The sequence below is a fragment of the Somniosus microcephalus genome, chromosome 2 (genome assembly GCF_052327205.1).
Source record: "Somniosus microcephalus isolate GS21.2 chromosome 2, FLI_Smic_1.0, whole genome shotgun sequence".
Lineage (NCBI taxonomy): Eukaryota > Metazoa > Chordata > Chondrichthyes > Squaliformes > Somniosidae > Somniosus > Somniosus microcephalus.
Genome location: NC_140988.1, coordinates 256,360,424 through 256,384,137, shown reverse-complemented (window position 1 = coordinate 256,384,137; position 23,714 = coordinate 256,360,424). Strand labels below are relative to the sequence as shown.

The 23,714-nt window shown below is 44.8% G+C and overlaps 1 protein-coding gene across 5 annotated transcripts in view; it reads left to right on the top strand.

The window, feature by feature from the left end:
* The window catches only part of cwc27 (CWC27 spliceosome associated cyclophilin), a 404,246-nt gene that overhangs the window by 29,353 nt on the left and 351,179 nt on the right, over positions 1–23,714 (top strand). For all 5 annotated transcript variants that reach the window (XR_015074261.1, XR_015074262.1, XM_085971220.1 and 2 more), the window contains exons 3-4: positions 7,999–8,111; positions 8,740–8,883. Coding sequence is in view for 3 of the 5 variants with exons in the window: in XM_085971220.1 (XP_085827346.1) it covers positions 7,999–8,111; positions 8,740–8,883 (257 nt within the window). In the remaining 2 variants the exon portion in view is untranslated. The remainder of the gene's footprint in view (positions 1–7,998; positions 8,112–8,739; positions 8,884–23,714) is intronic.

Below are 23,714 nucleotides of genomic sequence, written 5' to 3'. Positions count from 1 at the left end.
GCATTGTCAGAGCAGATGCGGCGGAGACGGAGAAACTTGGAGAATGGAATAGAGTCCTTGCAGGAAGCGGGGTGGGAGGAAGTATAGTCCCAGTAGCTGTGGGAGACAGTGGGCTTATAGTAAATGTTTGTCAATAGCCTATCCCCAGAGATGGAGACAGAGAAGTGGAGGAAGTGAAGGGAAGAATTGGAGATGGACCATGTGAAGGTGAGGGAAGGGTGGTAATTGGAAGCAAAGTGAATGAAATTTTCTAGTTCAGGGCGAGAGCAGGAAACGGCACCGATACAGTCATCAATGTACCGGAAAAAGAGGTGAGGGAGGGGACCTGAGTAGGACTGGAATAAAGAATGTTCCACATATCCCACAAAAAGGCAGGTATAGCTAGGACCCATGCGGGTTCCCATAGCAGCACCTTTAATTTGGAGGAAGTGAGTGGAGTCAAAGGAGAAGTTGTTCAATGCGAGAACAAGTTCAGCCAGGCGAAGGAGGGTGGTGGATGATGGGGCCTGGTTGGGCCTCTGTTCAAGGAAGAAACGGAGCGCCCTCAGGCCATCCTGGTGGGGGATGGAGGTGTAGAGGGATTGTACGTCCATAGTGAAAAGGAGACGATTGGGGCCAGGAAACTGGAAACTGTTAAAAGTGGCGGAGGGCGTCAGAAGAGTCGCGGATGTAGGTGGGAACAGACTGGACAAGGGGAGAAAAAATAGAATCGAGATATGAAGAGATAAGTTCCATGGGGCAAAAACAGGCTGAAACGATGGGTCTTCCAGGGCAGTCCTGTTTGTGGATCTTGGGAAGGAGGTAGAAGCGGGCTGTGCGGGGTTGGGGAACTATGAGGTTGGCGGCCGTGGAGGGAAGATCTCCAGAGGAGCTGAGGTCAGTGACAGTCTTGGAAATGGTGGCTTGATGTTCGATAGTGGGGTCATGGTCCAGGGGGAGGTAGGAGGAGGTGTCGGAGAGTTGCCGTTCAGCCTCTGCTAAGTAGAGGTCGGGTCGCCAAACAACAACAGCACCACCCTTGTCAGTAGATTTAGCAGTGGTTCGAGGAACGCTGAATATCTCGGAGATATCTGTAATCCTGGGTGGATCCAAAAGATGAAGGGGTGGAATTTCAGTTTCAGATTCCACGATGCGGTCTCCTCTACGTTGGGAAGACCAAACTCAGATTGGGTGACCGCTTTGCGGAACATCTCCGTTCAGTCCATAAGGATGACCCCGAGCCTTCCGGTCGCCTGTCACTTTAATTCTCCGCTCCACTCCCACTCTGACTTCGCCGTCCTCGGCCTCTTGCACTGTTCCAATGACGCTCAACGTAAGCTCGAGGAACAGCACCTCATCTTTCGATTAGGCACGTGTAGTGTATGTACCTTTAAGAGCCCCTGTGTACTGTAATACCGGTAGTGACCACTCGGGCTATATAAGCCTGTATAGTGTCTTGTATCTTTTAGTTCACCTCCAGACTTTGTTCAGTAAACACCTGTTAAACCAACTCCTGCATTCCGTGTCTCCATTAACACACGGATACAACAGTGGCGACGAATTGGAAACGGACTTACCTGGAATTCGGCAGCACCTCAAAGATCGATTCCTCAGACGAAGGTCGAAGAAAAAAAAAACGAAAAAAAAAAACTGTGGTTTCACCAGCTAGCCGGGCTGGTGGCAGGTACTGCACTAATCCTTCCTGGGCGGCGGGCTGGGGCTCGATCGGGTGGCTCTGCAGCTGGGCCGAGCAGCGAGTCGGAAGGCGGAGGCAAACAGAGACGGAGGGTGGAGCACTCGGGAGACGGCCGGCGCTGCAAAGCAGGTCGGCGTTCGGACCAAGCAGAGGGAGGGAAAAGTCCCAGAGAGTCCGGCGGGAACGAGTCTCCAACTATTAAAATTATCTGTGTAAATAAAAACCGCGGAGAACAGCGTTGTCAGCAGCAGCAGCGGCGGGAAAGCGCGGGAGGCGCCATTTTTTCTCGGCAGGGAAGAAAGGAAAGCGCGGGAGGCGCCATTTTTGATTTTCAGGATGCCTAAGACTGGCAATATTATTGCTTTCGATAGTGATATAGAGGATTGGACCACATGTGGAAAGAGTGGAGGTATATTGCACAGCGAATGAAGTAGAGGATGATAAAAAGGCATCGGTACTTCTAAATCTGATGGGCGCAAGGACATACGGGCTGTTACGAAACTTAATCACTCCAGCCAAACCGATGGACAAGAATTTTAAGGAGATTGTTGATACCCTACAAGAGCACTTAAACCCAACACCGCTGCTGATAGCGGAACGATTCAAATTCTTCAGGAGGAATCAGCACAAGAATGAAAGTAACGCTGATTACCTCACCGAATTAAGAAAGCTGTCAAAGCACTGCCAATTCGGGGCAGGACTGGCAGATTCTCTACGAGACAAATTCGTCTGCTGTCTCCTAAGTGAAGGAACACAGAAAAGGCTACTTTCTGAGAAAGATTTGACACTGGACAAGGCTTTCAGTGTGGCTGTATCATACGAAGCAGCAGCAAGAGGAGCTGCAGAGATACAGCAAAAGCCACAGCACTTCGGCACCCATGAAATGACACGGGGTTTCGTGAGATGTTATCGCTGCGGCAGATCCACCCATGACCAGAGGGACTGCTGGTTCAAGGACAAAGCATGCAGGCAATGCGGAAAGATGGGACACATTGCACGTGTATGCCGATCTGGAAACAAAAAATCCACTGACAAAAAAAATCAATAAGGAAAAGTACAGAAAGGTACAAATGATGACGGACAGTAGCTCCGAAGACCAGAAGAGCGATAGCGACTCCGGAAACAAGAGACTAAGCTCTCTCAAATTACATAATGTAATTGCCAAAGAAGATTACCAGACCATTTGGGTTACCCCCACAATAGCGGGGTCCCCAGTTAAAATGGAGCTAGATACAGGATCAGCTCTGACCGTCATAAGTCGACGGGATTACGAGCGGCTATTTCCGCATATACCTTTGAAAGACACATCCATTATCTTGAAGACATATACGGGGCAGAAAGTATACCCCAGAGGGAAAATAAGGGTGCCTGTTGTATACAACGGCAAGGAAATACAGAAGTTGTATTTATACGTTCTGCAAGATGGTGGTCCACCGCTGTTGGGACGTGAATGGATCAGGAAGATACGTTTAGACTGGCACTCCATTCAGGCACTGACGGTGACCAGTAAGAAAACAAATGATGATGACGTCATACCTGAACGATTAAAAGACATCTTGGCCAACGCCAAAGAAGTGTTTCAACAGGAACTAGGAACCTTGAAAGGCGTCACCGCTTCAATAAAAGTGGAAGATGCAGCAATTCCCAAGTTTTTTAAGGCAAGGCCGGTGCCATACGCAATTCGTCCAGCAGTCGAGGCAGAGCTGGAGAATTTGGAAAAGGCAGGCGTGTTATCCAAGGTAGATTGGAGCGAGTGGGCAACACCCATCGTCCCGGTCATGAAGAAAACGTTGAATAATGATAAATCTGAAGAACAGAGAAAAATTCGCATCTGTGGGGACTTCAAGGTGACTGTAAACCCGGTCCTTCACACGGTACAGTATCCTCTTCCGAGGATAGAAGATATTTTCGCCTCACTATCCAGAGGGAAACGTTTCACCAAAATTGACTTGGCACAGGCATATCTACAGGTGGAGGTTGAGGAGGCCTCTAAAAAGTATCTCACGATAAACACACACAAAGGCCTGTACCAGTACAATCGACTGGTTTTCGGGGTAGCATCAGCTCCAGCTATCTGGCAAAGAGCTATGGAGCAAGTCCTGCAAGGGATTCTGGGGACTCAATGCTACCTAGACGACATCCTTGTAACAGGAGAAAACGACAACGAGCACCTTGCCAATTTGGAGCAGGTGCTCACTAGGCTGAGAGAACGGGGCCTACGAGCAAATTGCCCCAAGTGCGAATTTTTCCAGAAACAAATATCATATTGTGGCCATATAATTAACGAAGAAGGGTTGCATAAGTCCCCTGAAAAAATTGAAGTGGTCATAAAAGCCCCAGCACCTGAAAATGTCTCACAATTAAGGTCGTTCCTGGGATTGATAAATTACTATCATAAATTTTTACCGAACTTGTCAACTGTTCTGCACCCTCTTAACGCACTGCTACGAACGGGAGTAATTTGGAAATGGAGCGAAGACTGTAAACGTGCCTTCCATAAATGCAAAGGCTTGATCACGTCCAGGGAAGTGTTGGCTCATTACAACCCATCACTGCCAATCAGACTGGCGTGCGATGCATCCCCTTACGGCTTCGGAGCGGTATTATCGCATAGATTCCCTGATGGCTCGGAGCGGCCGATAGCTTTTGCGTCTCGCTCATTGAACTCAGCTGAGCGTAACTATGCCCAGATCGACAGGGAAGCACTCAGCCTGTTATGGGGAGTGAAGAAATTCAACCATTACCTACACGGACAAAAATGTACCTTGTTGACTGACCATCAATCCCTCGTCTCCATATTCAACCCTAAAAAGGGCGTTCCCATTATGACAGCGCAAAGGCTACAGAGGTGGCCCCTTTTCCTAGGGGCACACCAATATGACATAGAATACAAAGGATCAAAACAGCATGGGAATGCTGACGGTTTATCGCGCCTACCGTTGCCAACGGTAGAAGAGGCACCTACAGTGGACCCAGTGAAGATGTTCCACTCAACCATAGTGGAATGTCTACCAGTAACAAATTCTACCATTGAAAAGGAAACGAGAAATGACCCGACTCTCTCACGAGTCTACGATTTAACGGTGAAGGGATGGCCAGCACATGGCGAACCACTGTTGCCAGCATTCTCGCAAAGAAGAGAACAGCTGTCAGTGTGCCGAGGAACCTTGATGTGTGGATCCAGAGTGGTGATTCCACCCAAACTCCAGGATAAAGTGCTAAAGGAGCTTCACGAGGGGCATCTGGGTGGAGTGAAAATGAAGAACCTAGCCAGAGCGTTTGTGTGGTGGCCAGGTATCAATGGAGACATCGAAGAAATGACCAAGAGCTGTCTAGGATGCCAGAAGGTCCAAAACGCCCCACCACAAGCCCCTCTACATCCATGGGAGTGGCCCTCATCTCCATGGCAAAGGGTACACATCGACTTTGCTGGTCCATTTATGGACTCGGTGTTCTTAATCGCTGTTGATGCACACTCCAAGTGGCCGGAGGTAATAAAGATGTCCTCCACCACCACGGAAAAAACCATCACAGTATTAAGGACCATATTTGCCAGGAATGGGCTGCCTGAACAGAGCTGTTCTGATAATGGACCGCAATTTGTGTCCGAAGAATTCAGGAAGTTCTTAAAAAACAATGGGGTTAAGCACTACACGTCTGCCCCATACCATCCCGCCACCAATGGATTAGCTGAAAGGTTTGTCCAGACCTTCAAGAAGGCCATAAAGGCCATGGGTAATGAAGACATAAATCTACAACATAAGGTAGATAACTTCTTGTTTGCATACAGGAATGCAACACGTGGTTACAAACCAAACTCCCGCCATGATGTTTTTCAATAGAAGACTAAGATGCCGGCTGGATTTGATCAAGCCAAACATCAGAAGGGATGTAGAGAACCGGCAATTTCAAGGCATGAATGAAAGGCCAACTAGAACCTTCCAGATAGGTCAACAAGTTTTGGCCCGGGACTACCATACCGAGAAATGGCAGCCTGGAACTATTTGCACACGACTAGGACCGCTGATGTATACCGTGGACATTGGAGAAAGCATTATAAGGCGCCATGCTGACCAGATCATAGAGTCATCCGAAAAGGGACAACCTACACCACAACTCTATACGCCTAATGATGAAGCAGAGATACCCATAGTATCTACCTCCGATCCGGTGATACTGGAACCAGATGAACCCGACACTGGCATTCAAGCCGAATCGACCTTGCCAAAAGAACCTACTACACCACCGAAAACTACTACACCACCGAGGCGTTATCCGGACCGAGTCAGGAAGCCTCCAGAGAGACTGACTTATAATTGATTAACTGCAGCAAATGTGTAGATTATTGTTCTTGTAAACATGTTAATTAATGATTACTTAAAATGTTATGTACTAATTATCTAAAAGGGGAGGAATTGTAGTGTATGTACCTTTAAGGGCCCCTGTGTACTGTAATACCGGTAGTGACCACTCGGGCTATATAAGCCTGTATAGTGTCTTGTATCTTTTAGTTCACCTCCAGACTTTGTTCAGTAAACACCTGTTAAACCAACTCCTGCATTCCGTGTCTCCATTAACACACGGATACAACAGCACGTTACAGCCTTCTGGACTCAACATCGAGTTCAACAATTTCAGACCATAACCTCTGCCCCATCTTTTTTCCCCATTTTTTTTCTCTCTCTCTCATGGCAGCTGTCGATCATTCTGCCATTGCCATTTATACTTCATCTAGAGTCATCTTTTGTTTCTTAACTTGTCCCATTGCCATCTCCTTTTGCCTTGCACCATCATCCCTTTTGTCTCTTAATCTCTCCTGCCTTCCATCCTATCACAGACCTTTCCTTTTGTTCTTTCTTCCCCTCCCCCCTTCCCCTGCCCCTACACTTGCTTAAAAACCTGTTACATCTCCAGCTTTTTCCAGTTCTGACAAAGAAGGGTCATCGACCTGCAACATTAACTCTGTTCCTCTCTTCACAGATGCTGCCTGACCTGCTGAGTATTTGCAGCATTTTCTGTTTTTATTTCAGATTTCCAGCATCTGCAGTATTTTGCTTTTGTATGCTTTATTAACTGCTTAATTAATCTCTCCTGCCACTTTCAAAGATTTGTGCACAAACACCCCTTCTTTTAACAATATCAGCTGCCCCAAGGCCAGTAGAGGTATGTTGAGTGGCCAAGGGATCAATAGGAGTAGGAGATGGGTTTTGTGGAAGAGATGAGTGTGGCAAGGGCAGGGGTAAGTGGGAGATGGGGTAAGGAAGAGGGTTCTGAGCTGGTGTTGCTAGGAGACTGAATAGTGGTTAGGGGAGAGGAAGTAACAGAGGCATCTATGCAGATGGTTTGAATCTTAGAGAAGACAACTTCATGAACTCCTTGTATTTGGTTTTCGAAGTGAAAGTGGAGGGGGTCAGAGAAAGGGATTTGTGTACCTAGGATTATCTTTGCCCCCTAGAATGATTTTACACTGATGGGTGGTTTTGGCTGAGGAGAGTAAGGCGCAGTGAAGCTTGACATGGTCAAGCCAAATCTGGCAATTTCTAACTAGGCCAGTGGTCAATCAGATATGCCCAAGTTTGCACCCTTCTGAATTAAGGGCACAAATGTTTTGGCTATAGGGGGAGTGATGAGGATGGAAAACAGTGATCGATTTGCTGCGTGCAAGGATGTTGGAAGCGAGGGAGCAGTTTAGTGGTCGACAGTAGCAGAGGTGTCATGATGAGAAGAGGGACTTGAGAGTTGGAGAGAGAATTCATGAAGGAACCAGGGGAGAGTTTTTATTTCGTGGACAAATGGTGAGGGTTGTGGAATTAGGAAGTCAGGAAATATGGATGATAAGTTAGTGGTCACAGATGGTCTTATCAGTGATTGGGACCTTGTTTGCACAGAGGCCACAGGGGTGGTAATGGGTGTGGGTGGGGGAGTTTATATGAAGGCGCAACTGAGCGCGGCTAGGAAGGCAGAAAAGTTTCAGGAGGGAGGCGTGGGGAGTTTAAGTATTCACAAACTTGCGGTCAATTTCTCAGATTCCCGAACTTGCGATCTGTCAATTTCTGACTTGACATCATCCGCTGTGACTGTATTATCCTCATTGCTGGCTCAGAGTTTGGCTAATTGCTCATCAATGGCCCAGCAATTACGTAGGAAATTTTTACGGCTGGTGCAAACAGGCATTTGGATCTAGCTAATTTTGGGTAATCCATATAGAGCTGCTTCAGTAACCATTTGGATAAGATTTTAAAAAGTTGATTGAAAATTACTGAAGAGTGCTAATTTGTAAATAAACTCTTCTGATTATGAACCCTTTTTTTCATTCCAATCAGGTTATTATGATAACACAATATTTCACAGGGTCGTACCTGGCTTTATTGTTCAAGGAGGGGATCCTACAAGAAGTGGAACAGGTGGCGAATCAATATATGGGAGGCCATTTAAGGTCTGAATTGTTTTCTCAATTTTCTCACTTCCTCCCCTTAAGATACTGATTAATGCTGGGATAAATTCCATGTTGCTGGTATCCTTTTTGCTACTGTTTCCAGATGGCTATTCTTAATGTGAGAGTCATGGGAGGATGTTCCAATGTAGAAGCATCACAACAGAGTTTGATTGCTGTCTTCAACATCCTGCTTTTCAGTAAGGGGTGGGGGCACAGGAGTTGGAATGATTGTTGCTGCCCTCTCCTCCCTCAGCCTATACACACTGAGGCCAATTGTAGTGCCCCCACCATCAAGTAACTCAGCACAGATCAGCAATCAAACCTGGGACCTGTTTGTAACACACTTGACATGTGCATTTGTCTACTGAGCCTTTGAGGGAGCGGGGATGTCTGAATTTTCTATTTGTCCATTTTGTATTAAAAAATTTTGTGGGTTTTTTTGTGCTGTACAGCTTAGAGTTCTGATTGACTAAGTATTAATAACAATTGCATTGCAGTCGATTTGATTATTTTTCATATAATTTCGGTTCTTTTGCTTGTAGACTATACTTTGTATTTCTGGAAATTAGATCCTTGAAACCTCCGGTTTTCATTAAACCATAATTTTTTTCTTTATTTTAACTTGCAGGATGAATTTCATTCTCGTTTGCGTTTTAATAGAAGAGGATTGGTTGCTATGGCAAATGCTGGACCTCATGATAATGGCAGCCAGTTTTTCTTTACATTGGGTCCTGCGGATGAACTCAATAACAAACATACCATCTTTGGAAAGGTTAGACTATGAGGATAAAGACATTTTGCTATTGAATTCCAGTTTTATTTACTGGCATGTCCAAGGGCAAGACTCACAGTAACACTTACACTCTTCAAAACAAGCACGCGCACACACACGCAGTGGACGTGCTTCTTGCATGTCCTTACATCCTGTGTTACAATTTTTCAGTAGCGCTTTATAATATAAGCTTCCTATATAAACATTTTAATGGAATTCCTATATTAACAAGTTCAACATTGTCCCTGGTGCTCTAATTAAATTTCTCCAACCACTTTGTGCTGTTCCACTTCCCTTTCCCGTCTCCCAACTCTAAGCTCTCTGTTAGCCACAGAACTGAAACCTACTTTCAAGTGGTTTGCTGTTAACTGTAATTATCATATTAATTTTCTTATGATCTAATCTTTCCTTTAAGTGTTTAAGGTCTTATGGTGCTTTTACTTTCATAGTATAGTAAACTATTTAAAGCCGGTTCCTGGTTCTGGATGGGAATGCAGTTTTTCTCACTGCCAAAGCTGGAAAATAAATATTCTAGATCACATTGGGCTTCAAGTCCTGTTCCTCGCAGTCAGCTTCACTGTTTATTTAAAAAAGAAAGCAAATCATCTCGGCCCTGTTGGGCCTCCAGTCCTGCTCCCGACAACTGGCACTGCCTTTTAAGCACCACTCCCCTTTTTTTCCTGCTTGCCATTTCTCCAACCCACACTTCAAAAAACTGGCAACTGGCTTTTTAAATACCAGGGTGGTATTCCTTATTATTTAACATGTTTGGAGTTCAAAGTAAGGGGAAGCCCTGTATGGAATGCTGCCACACACTTCAAAAACCGGCTCCTGGTTACAGCAGGGAATCGCCTTTGGAACTACATGAGGGAATTCCTTTAAAGGCTTCTACATAACTTTGGGGAAATCTTTGTTATTTAAGCTGCAAAAACTTTAAAAAATAGCAGCTTCTCCAAATCTGAGGCTGAGGAGACAATTAAAGGTCTCCACATCTTCCTGGTGCTCCAAGCACTTGTTGATTTCTTCCTCTTGCCCTTTCCCTCCGACACCTGAGCACCCGCTCCTCACCCTTTTGCTCCCTCCTGCCCTCCCTGACTGAACCATATTCACCGCGAGAAAATACAGCTTGCCTCCTAACTGTAGCCGAAAAGGCACCCGTAATCTGCTGACTTGTAGTACTCTGCCCAGCACTCTGCTGCTGCCATGACAAGATGCTAGATTGTCGTCCAAATTCCCCCTTTAAAGAAGACAGAAAATGGTAGAAGGGAGAACAAAAAGACAGGGCATCAGAAAGGAAGAGCATGGGAGAGGGAAGCAGAGGAGAAAGACCAAATGAGACAGAAAAAGAATGATGAGCAGAAGAGGAGAGAAAGAAGTGGCTATACGAAGGTAAGACAGGTAAGAGAGAACACACCCTCTGATTTACTGTGAGCAACTCCACAAGTGATCCACTTTATAATACAGTGCAAAACAGTTAAATGAATAATTTTGCCAAGTAATTTTATTTACTTAACCATTCTATTTTATCTATTTTAACTGTTTCAAGTTTGACAAGAAGCTAACAATGGAATGCAAGTGATGCAATTACAGCACTTTAAAAACAGTCAGGCGGTTGTTACGGATAACAAAGTATATTTGTGTCATTTGGTTCATTACGATATACACATTACAGTGCAGCACAACAAAGCTTTTTAAAAAAAAAGGACTTATAAAATATTCACAGACAGAGTTTCTGCCACCGTTAGCACTGTGATTATTTGCAGCCTCTGTGCATGCGCCCGTATGGGGGCGGGGCCTAAACATTTCCCGCGCCCTTGTCCGTCCATCGCTAGCCATCTGTGGTGCAGGCCTGGGCAGTAGGTCTCTGGGTGGGAGTCAGTGAGAATCAGCCGAGGGTGGAAACTGGGCCCAGGCCCCGATGTTTAAAGCCCCGCTCACCCGGTCAAGCTTGCCCATCTTGCGGCCTCGGCGAGTGTGAGAATCCCAGGGTTTGGTGGTGTTGTGGCTCGGGTCCTGCTCACTCTGCCTCCTCTCACGCTCTCATAGAAACATAGAAACATAGAAGATAGGAGCAGGAGTAGGCCATTCGGCCCCTCGAGCCTGTTCCGCCATTTAATGAGATCATGGCTGATCATCCAAAATTCAGTACCCTGTCCCTGCTTTCTCCCCATATCCCTTGATCCCTTTAACCTTAAGAAATATATCTAACTCCTCCTTGAATATACTTAATAAGTTGGCCTCAACTGCCTTCTGTGGTAGAGAAGTCCACAGGTTCACCACTCTCTGGGTGAAGAAATTCCTCCTCATCTCAGTCCTAAATGGCTTACCCCTTATCGTTAGACTGTGACCCCTGGTTCTGGACTCCCCTGCCAATGGGAACATCCTTCCTGCATCTAGCCTGTCTAGTCCTGTTAGAATTTTATAAGTTTCAATGAGATCCCCTCTCATTCTTCTAAACTCTAGCGAATATAAGCCCAATCGACCCAATCTCTCTTCATACGTCATTCCTGCCATCCCAGGTATCAGTCTGGTGAATCTTCGCTGCACTCCCTCCATGGCAAGAACATCCTTCCTCAGATAAGGCGACCAAAACTGCACACAATACTCAAGGTGTGGTCTCACCAAGGCCCTGTACAACTGCAGCAAGACATCCTTGCTCCTGCACTCGAATCCTCTCGCTATGAAGGCCAACATACCATTTGCCTTCTTAACCGTCTCTCTGGCCTGATTATGCAAGGAGAGCAAGTGCAGGGGTTCACTACTGATAGCGAGGTCGAAATCAAATCAAAAGCCCAAAGTTTGTAAATTGGGAAAGTTTCTGCCACTCAGGAGGTGGTGCGTCGATATTGGAGACAAACGTAAATAGATGCTATCGGTTATGTTGAATGCCTTATGCCATTTTCTTCTGGGCAAGTTGAACTCGCAGCGGATTCATACAGGCTGGCAATGCTGTTTTTGCATTACCCACCTGTACCTGTCCCCTGAGATAAACAGAAAGTCACAGTCACAACCTATTATTTAACTATAGGTTAGCTTTAAACAGAGAGCTTTGACATGGTCCAACACAAATGAAAAGACTTGAATGTGTTCTGAGTGAATAAGGCTTTCATTCTCGAGAAGCAAGGATTAATTTGATACTGAAACACTTATTTACTTCCATATGTTTCAAACTAACCAGAATACTTTCATATGTTATTACTGAAAGAAAAGCTCAGCACTCTGGCTTTGTCGCAACTAGATATCCACATTCTGGATCAGATTACACATTACGCATTGTAGACGAACACATTGGGTGTGTCTTGTCCTCCAAGGGGACCAATCAGAAATCTGGTGTTGCAAATAGACGCGATCCATAGTTAGTTGCCAAAGGGTTTGTGCGTTGCTAAAACATGAGTAAATTATAAGCATCAGAGCTTGAGCATTGGCACCTGATGAGGTGGTTGTCACATTAAGTACCAAAAGTGCTTGAGCGCTAGCACCTGATGAGGTGAAAAAGACTCTGAAACATCATTGAATTAGTGACCAGATGATTTTCACAACTAGAGAAAGATGCTTGTAAAAAGAGCTAAATACATTAATTGGCAAAAATGGCTTACACATCGGCTTTAGCAAGGCAGTATAACGCTTAAATTAATAAATTCAGACTTTTGCAATTCATTTAAACGTTTTATTCATTTAATGGGCAGCTACCATTGGAAAATATAGAAAAGGGATTTATGCAGGAAGATTTTATTCTCAAACATTTTATTTTTTATCAGTTCATTTAAGCGGGCTTAACTGTATTAAAAGTCTTGCATACTTACGATTGAGCCCTCCTAGCTTCATCTCCAAGGAAGTTGGCACAGTTCTCCAGAGCTAGCCACCTCAGACTTGTAAAAGTCAGGTTTATCACCTGACCTGGCCCCCCCACCCCAACGTTGCTTCTTGCTGCTTTTTCTTGTCACCTCTTCTGCTGCTCAATCTCTATGCCGGCCTATCCCTCACTTCAAGAAGTGGCCTTTCTTCATTTTCCCTGCTGCTACCCCTGCCCTGACCACCAGTTCATTTCATCCCATGCCCTGCAGCGAGAAAAGCCACATTGCTGGTTGTGCCTGGGAACCAGTTTTAAGTTGTTTGAGTGGCTATGATGCTTTTCATAGTAAACTACTTAAAGCCAGTTCCTGCTTATCGCTGAGAATGCAGCTTTCTCACTGCCGTAGCTGGTTTTCCAAAAGGGTTTTCTCAAAACTGAGCTGGGGCAAGCCTCTGTTACTCAAAGCATATATTTAATTTACACTGTAATTTTGACTTATTCCTGTAATTGCTTTGGAGATGGAGCTAGGAGGGCTTAATGGCAAGTATGCAAGCATTTTATATCGTGGATCACTTGCAGTTGCTCACAGTAAGTCGGAGGGTGTGTTCTCTCTCTTACATGTCTGTTATCTTCATGTAGCTGCTTCTTTTTCTCCTCTTATGCTTATCTTTCTCTTTCTATCTCTATCATGGAAAGCCTTTTTTTTAAACTTGTAAGGTAAAAGGGAAATCTATGATCCAAAGGGATATGGGGATAGTGCAGGTAAGTGGAGATGAGGTAGAAGATCTGCCATGATCTTATTGAATGGCAGAGCAGGCTCGAAGGGCCAAATGGCCTACTCCTGCTCCTATTTCTTATGCTCTTATGTTATGTTCCATCTCTCACCATTTAAAAAATACTCTGCTATTCTATTTTTCCCACCAAAGTGGATAACTTCACAATTCTCCACATTATATTCCATTTGCCTTGTTCTTGCCCACTCACTTAGCCTGTCTATATCCCCTTGAAGCCTCTTTGCACCCTCCTCACAACTTACATTCCCACCTAGCTTTGTATCATCAGCAAACTTGGATATATTACATAAGAACATAAAAAATAGGAGCAGGAGTAGGCCATACGGCCCCTCGGGCCTGCTCCGCCATTCAATAGGATCATGGCTGATCTGAATCTAGACTCACGTCCACTTCCCTGCCCTCTCCCCATAACCCCTAATTCCCTTATCTGCTAGGAAAATGCCTATCTCCATTTTAAATTTATTTAATGTTGCAGCTTCCACAGCTCTCTGGGGTAGCAAATTCCATTGATTTACTACCCTCTGAGTGAAGACGTTTCTCCTCATCTCAGTTTTGAAAGGGCAGCCCCTTATTCTAAGATTATGCCCCCTAGTTCTAGTCTCACCCATCAGTGGAAACATCTTCACCGCATCCACCCGATCAAGCCCCCTCACAATCTTATATGTTTCGATAAGATCGCCTCTCATTCTTCTGAACTCCAATGAGTAGAGTCCCAACCTACTCAACCTTTCCTCATACGTCAACCCCCTCTGGAATCAACCGAGTGAACCTTCTCTGAACCGCCTCGAGAGCAAGTATATCTTTTCTTAAATATGGAAACCAAAACTGCACGCAGTATTCCAGGTGTGGCCTCACCAAAACCATATATAACTGCAGCAAGACTTCCCTGTTTTTTATACTCCATCCCCCTTGCAATAAAATCCAAGATTCCATTGGCCTTCCGGATCACCTGCTGCACCTGCATACTAACTTTTTGTGTTTCATGCACCAGAACCCCCAGATCCCTTTGTACTGTAGCACTTTGCAGTTTCTCTCCATTTAGATAATAACTTGCTCTTTGATTTTTTCTGCCAAAGTGCATAACCTCACACTTTCCAACATTATATTGCATCTGCCAAATCTCTGCCCACTCACTTAGCCTGTCTATGTCCATTTGCAGGTTTTTTATGTCCTCCTCACTCACTGCTTTCCCTCCCATCTTTGTTTCGTCGGCAAACTTGGATATGTTGCACTCGGTCCCTTCCTCCAAATCGTTAATATAGATTGTAAAGAGTTGGGGTCCCAGCACTGACCCCTGCGGAACACCACTAGTTACTGATTGCCAGCCCGAGAATGAACCATTTATCCCAACTCTTTGTTTTCTGTTAGATAGCCAATCTTCTACCCATGCCAGTATATTACCCCCAGTCCCGTGCTTTTTTATCTTGATCAGTAATCTTTTGTGTGGAACCTTGTCAAATGCCTTTTGGAAGTCCAAATACACTACCTCCACTGGTTCCCCTTTATCCACCCTGTATGTTACATCCTCAAAGAATTCGAGCAAATTTGTCAAACATGACTTCCCCTTTGTAAAACCATGCTGACTCTGTTCTATTAAATTATGTTTATCCAAATGCTCTGTTACTGTTTCCTTAATAATGGACTCCAACATTTTGCCAACCACAGATGTTGGGCTAACTGGTCTATAGTTTCCAGCTTTTTGTCTACTTCCCTTCTTAAATAAGGGTGTTACATTAGCAGTTTTCCAATCTGCCGGGGCCTTTCCTGAGTCCAGGGAGTTCTGGAAAATGATCACCAATGCATCCACAATCCCTACCGCCACTTCTCTCAAGACCCTAGGATGTAGGCCATCGGGTCCGGGGGATTTATCCGCCTTAAGTCCCATTATTTTACTGAGTACCAGCTCCTTAGTGATTTTAATCGTGTTTAGCTCCTCTTTCCCCCCCCCCCCCCCTCCGCCCCCCCCATTGCCCCCTGTTTGTCCAGTGTTGGGATATTTTTAGTGTCCTCTACTGTAAAGACTGATACAAAATATTTGTTCAGCGTCTTTGCCATCTCCATGTTCCCCACCACTAGTTTCCCAGTCCCATCCTCTAAGGGACCAACGTTCACTTTAGCCACCCTTTTACTTTTTATGTAGCTGTAGAAACTCTTGCTATCTGTTTTTATATTTTTTGCTAGTTTACTTTCATAATCTATCTTCCCTTTCTTAATTAATCTTTTAGTTATTGTTTGCTGGCTTTTAAATGCTTCTCAATCTTCTATCCTCCCACTAGATTTGGCTACTTTATATGCCCTTTGTTTTCAGTCGAATACTATCCTTTATTACTTTACTAAGCCACGGATGGCTGTCTTTTCTTTTACTCCCCTTTTTCCTCAGTGGAATATATTTATCTTGAAAGATGTGAAATATCTCCTTGAATGTAGACCACTGCTCTTGTACCGTCTTACACTTTAATCTGTTATCCCAGTCCACTTTAGTCAATTCTACTCTCATACCTTCATAGTCTCCTTTATTTAAGCTTAGTACGCTGGTTTGAGATCCAACTCTCTCACCCTCAAACTGAATTTGGAATTCAACCATATTATGGTCACTCATTCTAAGGGGATCCTTTACTAGGACATTTTTTATTAATCCTGTCTCATTACACAGGACCGGATCTAAGATTGCCTGCCACCTGGTTGGTTTAGTTACATACTGCTCAAGGAACCCGTCCCTAATACACTCTATGAACTCTTCCTCAATGCTGCCATGCCCAATTTGATTAGTCCAGTCAATATGAAAGTTAAAATCCCCCATGATTATAGCTGTTCCCTTATTACAAGCCCCAACTATTTCCTGATTTATACTCCGACCAACAGAGCTGCAACTGTTAGGAGACCTGTAGACTACGCCCACTAGTGACTTTTTCCCCTTATTATTCCTTATCTCCACCCAAACTGTTTCACTATCCTGATCCTTTGACCCAATATCATTTCTGACTATTGCAGTGATTCCATCCTTGATTAACATAGCAACCCCACCTCCCTTTCCTTCCTGTCTGTCCTTCCTAATTGTCAAATACCCTTGTATGTTTAGTTCCCAGTCATGATTATCTTGCAGCCATGTTTCCGTAATGGCCACCAGATCATACCCATGTGTAGTTATTTGCACCGTCAACTCGTCAATTTTGTTACGAATGCTGCGTGCATTCAGATAAAGAACTTTCAAATATGTTTTCTGACAATTTATTCCTGCTTTTACCCCTTTTACTACTTTACCTTTATCATTATACATTCTGTCCCTTCCTGACATGCTCTGGTTTTTAATTACCCCACTGCTACCTTGCTCTATTGCCTTCTCCGCTGTCATTTTTATTTTTCACTCTCTTAAAACCGCCCCCCCCCCCCCACTAATTAGTTTAAAGCCCTCTCTACAGCCCTAGTTATTCGATTCGCCAGGATTCTAGTCCCAGCACTGGCCAAGTGAAGTCCGTCCCAACGGAACAGCTCTCTCCCGTCCCAGTACTGGTGCCAGTGTCCCAGGAAGCAAAACCCATTTCTCCCACACCAGTATTTGAGCCACGCATTTAACTCTCTAATTTTATTTACCCTAGCCAAATTTGCACGTGGCTCAGGTAGTAATCCAGAGATTATTACCCTTGTGGTTCTGCTTTTTAATTTGGCCCCTAGCTGCTCAAACTCCCTCAGCAGAACCTCCTTCCTTGTCCTATCTATGTCATTGGTACCAACATGGACCACGACAACTGGATCCTCCCCCTCCCACTCCAAGTTTCTTTCCAGCCCAGAGGAGATGTCCTTAACCCTGGCACCAGGCAGGCAACACAGCCTTCGGGACTCTCACTCTCGGCTGCAAAGAACTCTATCTATCCCCCTAACGATACTATCCCCTACCACTACAACATTTCTTTTAACTCCCCCCACTTGAATGGCCCCCCGCTCCACGGTGCTGTGGCCAGGTTGCTCATCCTCCCCGCAGTCCCTGTTCCCATCCTCACGGAGTAAGAGCCTCAAACCTGTTGGACAAGAGCAAGGGCTGCGGCTCCTCCAAAACTACCTCCTGGATCTCCGTACCTGCCTCACTTCTAGTCACACCATCCTGACCCTGGCCACGGACTACATCTGAATGAATTAATCTAATTAGTGTGACTACCTCCTGATACACAGAGTCCAGGTAACTCTCCCCCTCCCTGATGTGTCTCAGTGTTTGAAGCTCGGACTCCAGCTCTTCAACACGGAGCCGGAATTCCTCGAGCAGCCAACACTTACTGCAAATGTGATCACCGTGAGCATCAATGGTGTCCACTAGCTCCCACATATTGCAGCAGCAACACATCGCCTGATCTCCCATTCTATGTAATTAATTAAATTTATTAATATTATTTTTAAATACCCTCTGCCCTGATTCTGGATGATAAATATCGCACCTTAGTAACTATAAACCACAGAGTTTAAGCTTAAAAAAGAGAGAAATACTTACCAACCAATCACTTACCCGCTTTCTGGTGACGTCACACTTGGATTACTTTTTACCCCTCTCCTTCCCTCCGAGTTCGGAGACTGGTAGGCCTTACCTGGTCTCTGGGGCCTTTTATAGCCCCGCTCCGCCGCTCGAGATTCCCGCCGACGCTGTGAGGCCTTACCTGGTCTCTGGGGCCTTTTATAGCCCCGCTCTGCCGCTCGAGATTCCCGCCGACGCTGTGAGGCCTTACCTGGTCTCTGGGGCCTTTTATAGTCCCGCTCTGCCGCTCGAGATTCCCGCCGACGCCTCATCCAAATCATTGATATAGATTGTGAATAGCTGAGGCCCAAGCACTGATCCTTGCGGTACCCCACTAGTTATAGCCTGCCAACCTGAAAATGACCCGTTTATTCCTACTCTCTGTTTTCTGTCCGTTAACCAATCCTCAGTCCATGCTAGTATATTGCCCCCAATCCCATGAGCCCTAATTTTGTTTAATAACCTCTTATGTGGCACCTTATCGAATACCTTCTGAAAATCTAAATACACCACATCCACTGGTTCCCCCTTATCTATTCTGCTAGTTACAACCTCAAAAAAACTTAACAGATTTCCCTTTCATAAATCCATGTTGACTCTGCCCAATCCTATTATTATTTTCTAAGTGCCCTGTTACCACATCCTTAATAATAGATTCTAGCATTTTCCCTACTGTACGGATCTGTCTATTTCTATTTTCCCTTTCTTTATCAATTTCTTGGTCCTCCTTTGCTGAATTCTAAAATCCCCCCAATCCTCAGGCTTCCTGCTCTTTTTGGCAACATTATAAGCCTCTTCCTTTGATCTAATACTATCTTTAACTTCTCTTGTTAGCCACGGTTGGACCACTTTTCCCGTGGGGTTTTCGTGCCTTAAAGGAATGTATATTTGTTGTAAATTATATATTCTTTAAATGCTAGCCATTGTGTGTCTACCATCATACCTTTTAATGTAGTTTTCCAATCTACCTTAGCCAACTCACCCCTCATACTGTACCTATATAGTTTGCTTTGTTTCGATTTAAGACCCTAGTTTCGGATTTAACTAAATCACTTTCAAACTCAATATAAAATTCTATCATATTATGGTCACTCTTCCCTAAAAGCCCCTTTACTACAAGGTTATTAATAAACCCTTTCTCATTGCACAATACTAGATCTCAACTAGCCTGTTCCCTCATTGGTTCCTCAACATACTGATCTAGAAAACTATCTTGTATACATTCCATGAATTCGTCCTCCATACTATTACTGCAAATTTGGTTTGCCCAGTCTATATGTAGATTATTGTCCCCCATGACTATTGTATTAACCTTGTTTCATTCGCCTCTAATTTCCTGATGTATACTCTGTCCTACATTACAACCACTGTTTGAGGGCCGATAAACAACTCCCACCAATGTTTTCTGCCCCTTGCTGTTTCTTAGCTCCACCCAAACTGATTCTACTTCTTGATTTTCGGAGCTAAGATCCTTTCTCTCTACTGTCTTTATCCCATCCTTTATTATCAGGGCTACCCCTCCTCTTCCATTTTGCCTATCTCTTCTAAAAGTTAAATATCCTGGAATATTTAGTTCTCAACCTTGGTCACTGTGCAACCACGTCTCCGTAATGTCTATTAGATCAAACCTATTCATTTCTATCTCCGCTATTAATTCATCTATTTTGTTTAGAATCATAGCAAGTTACAGCACGGAAGGAGGCCATTTCGGCCCATCGTGTCCGCGCCAGCCAACAAAGAGCTATCCAGCCTTATCCCACTTCCCAGCTCTTGGTCCGTAGCCCTGCAGGTTACAGCATCCCAATTGCACATCCAAGTACTTTTTAAATGTGGTTAGGGTTCCTGCCTCTACCACCCTTTCAGGCAGTGAGTTCCAGACTCCCACAACCCTCTGGGTGAAGAAAGTTCCCCACAAATCCCCTCTAAACCTTCTACTAATTACTTTAAATCTGTGCCCCCTGGTTTTTGACCCCACTGCTAAGGGAACTAGGTCCTTTCTATCCACTTTATCTATGCTCCTCATAATTTTATACACCTTAATAAGGTCTGCCCTTTGCCTCCTCTGTTCCAAGGAAAATAGACCCAGTCTTTCCTCATAGCTAAGATTCTCTACTCCCGGCAACATCCTTGTAAATCTCCTCTGTACCCTCTCTAGTGCAATCACATCTTTCCTGTAATGTGGTGACCAGAACTGCACGCAGTACTCTAGCTGAGGCCTAACTAGTGTTTTATACAGTTGGAGCATAACCCCCCTGCTCTTGTATTCTATGCCACAGCTAATAAAGGCAAGCATTCTGTATGCCTTCTTAACCACCTTATCTACTTGGCCTGCTACCTTCAGGGATCTATGGACATACACTCCAAGGTCCCTTTGTTCCTCTACAGTACTCAGTGTCCTACCATTTAATATGTATTCCCTTTCCTTGTTAGCCCTCCCCAAATGCATTACCTCACACTTCTCCGGATTGAATTCCATTTGCCACTGTTCTGCCCAATTTATTGATATCTTCCTGCAGTCTACAGCTTCCAGTATCAACCACATGGCCGATTTTAGTATCATCTGCAAACTTCTTAAACATACCCCCTATATTCAAGTCAAGATCATTGATATATACCACAAAAAGCAAGGGACCTAGTACTGAGCCCTGCAGAACCCCACTGGAAACAGCCTTCCAGTCATAAAAACACCCATCAACCATTACCCTCTGCTTCCTGTCTCCGAGACAGTTTTGAATCCAACTTGACACTTTGCCCTGGATCCCATGGGCTTTTAACTTCGTGACCAGTCTGCCATGTGGAACCTTATCAAAAACCTTGTTAAAGTCCATATACACTACATCAAACGCATTACCCTCATCTACCCTCCTTGTTACCTCCTCAAAAAATTCATTCAAGTTTGTCAGACACGACCTTCCCTTAACAAATCCAGGCTGACTATCCTTGATAATCCGTGTCTTTCGAAATGAAGATTTATCCTGTCCTTCAGAATTCTTTCCAATAAGTTTCCTACCACCGAGGTTAGGCTGCCTGGCCTGTAATTACTCGGTCTATCCTTTTCTCCCTTTTTAAACAAGGGTACCACATTAGCAGTCCTCCAGTCCTCCGGCACCACACCTGAAACCAGAGAGGATTGAAAAATGATGGTCAGGGCCTCTGCTATTTCCTCTTTTGCTTCGCTTAACAGCTTGGGATACATTTCATCCGGGCCTGGGGATTTATCCACTTTTAAAGCTGCTAAACCCCTTAATACTTCCTCTCTCACTATGTTTATTTCATCTAATATTTCACACTCCTCCTCCCTGATAGCAATGTCTGCTTCACCCCTCTCCTTTGTGAAAACAGACACAAAGTATTCATTAAGAACCCTACCGACGTCTCCTGCCTCCACACACAGATTACCCTCATGATCTCTAATAGGGCCCACCCTTTCTTTAGTTATCCTCTTACTCTTAATATATTTATAAAACATCTTTGGGTTTTCCTTGATTTTACTTGCCAAGAATTTTTCATGCTCTCTCTTTGCTTTCCTAATATCATTTTTAATTGCACCCCTGCACTTTCTGTACTCCTCTAAAGATTCTGGCGTATTTAGCCCTCGGTATCTGTCATACGCCACCCTTTTTTTTCTTTATCCTACCCTGTATGTCCCTAGACATCCAGGGGCTCTAGATTTGTTAGTCCCACCTTTTTTCTTTAAGGGCACATAATTGGTCTGAACCCTCTGGATTTCCTCCTTGAATGCCTCCCACTGCTCTGACACTGATTTACCTTCAAGTAGTTTTTTCCAGTCCATTATGGCTAAATCCCCTCTGAGCTTAGCAAAATTTGCTTTTCCCCAATTTAGAATTTTTATTCCTGGTCTATCCTTGTCCTTTTCCATAACTACCTTAAATCTAACAGAATTATGGTCACTAGCACCAAAATGCTCCCCCACTGATGCGCCTTCTACCTGCCCAGCTTCATTCCCTAAAACTAAGTCCTGAACCGCCCCCTCCCTTGTTGGGCTTGCTACAGACTGGCTAAAAAAGTTCTCCTGGATGCATTTTAGGAATTCCGCACCCTCTATACCCTTCACACTAATTTTATCCCAGTTAATGTTGCAGTATTTGAAATCACCTACTAGTACTGCCCTATAGTTTTTGCACTTCTCAGAAATGTGTCTACATATTTGTTCTTCTATCTCCCTCTCACTGTTTGGGGGTCTGTAGTACACTCCCAGCAGCGTGATCGCCCCTTTTTTGTTTTTCAATTCGACCCATATGGCCTCGTTTGATGATCCCTCCAACATCATATCCCATCTCACAGCTGTAATAGTTTCTTTAATCAATACTGCGACCCCCCCTCCCTTTTTACCTTCCTCTCTATCCCGTCTGAAAATCCTGTTGAGCAGCTGTACCTGCCCCTCTTTAAGCCACGTCTCTAATAGCTATAATATCATAGTCCCAAGTATCTACCTGTGCTCTCAGCTTATCTGCCTTGTTCGCTATACTCCTTGCATTGAAGTATATACCATTTAGTACAGGCAAACCTCCTTGTTGACTACTATCTAGCCCTTGATTCCTCTGTCCTTCCAATTTACTTTCTGCGTTTTTGTCTTCCAATTCCAGTTTTTCTTCCCTCCGTACTGACTCTATACTTAGGTTCCTATCCCCCTGCCAAGCTAGTTTAAACCCTCCCCAACAGCACTAGCAAACCCTCCTGCAAGGATATTGGTCCAATTCCTGTTGAGGTGCAACCCGTCTGGTCCCACCTCCCTCAGAAACGGTTCCAATTCCTCAGGAATCTAAAGCCCTCCTGCACCATCTCTGCAGCCACGCATTCATTTGCTCTATCTTCCTATTTCTGTACTCACTAGCATGTGGCACTGGCAGTAATCCGGAGATTACTACCTTTGGGGTCCTGCTTTTTAACCTCTTTCCTATCTCCCTAAACTCTGCCTGCAGGACCTCATCCCTCTTTCTACCTATGTCGTTGGTACTGATATGGACCACGACCTCTGGCTGTTCATCCTCCCCCCTCCGAATGCCCTGCAGCTGTTCAGTGACGTCTTTGACCCTGGAACCAGGGAGGCAACATACCATCCTGGAGTCACGTCTGCGGCCGCAGGAACGCCTGTTTGCTCCCCTAACTATTGAATCCCCTATCACCATTGCTCTCCCTCGCCTCTTCCCCCCGCCCCGTGCAGCTGAGCCTTCCATGGTGCTGTGGACTTGGCTCTGGCTGCACTCCCCAGAGGAACCATCGCCCTCACCAGTACTCAGCACCGAATACTGGTTAATGCTTCGCCCGTTCAGATCTAGTGCCTTTAGCTTTGACTTTTTTCTATTTTTCCCTGATGTCACCTTAGTCACTGATGCATTATTATCTTTGTTACTCTCCCTGTCCCTTCCTGACCCACTCTGCTTATTTTTACCCAAAACTCTGCTCTGCTCTAGAGCCTTGACATTTCTATTGCTGCTTTTAAATTTACTCTATCCTGAATCCTCCCCCCCCCCCCCAACCCTTCATTAGTTTAAATCTCTGTCTACTGCCCTAGTTATTCAATTCGGCAGGACACTGGTTCTATGCCGGTTTAAGTGGAGCCCGTTCCAACCTAACATCTCCTTCTTTCCCCAGTACTGGTGCCAGTGCCCCATGAAGCAAAACCCCTGCCTCCCACACCACTCTTTGAGCCACACATTTAACCTTCTAATCTGCTTATCCTTATGCCAATTGACGCTTGGCTCAGGTAACAATCTAGAGA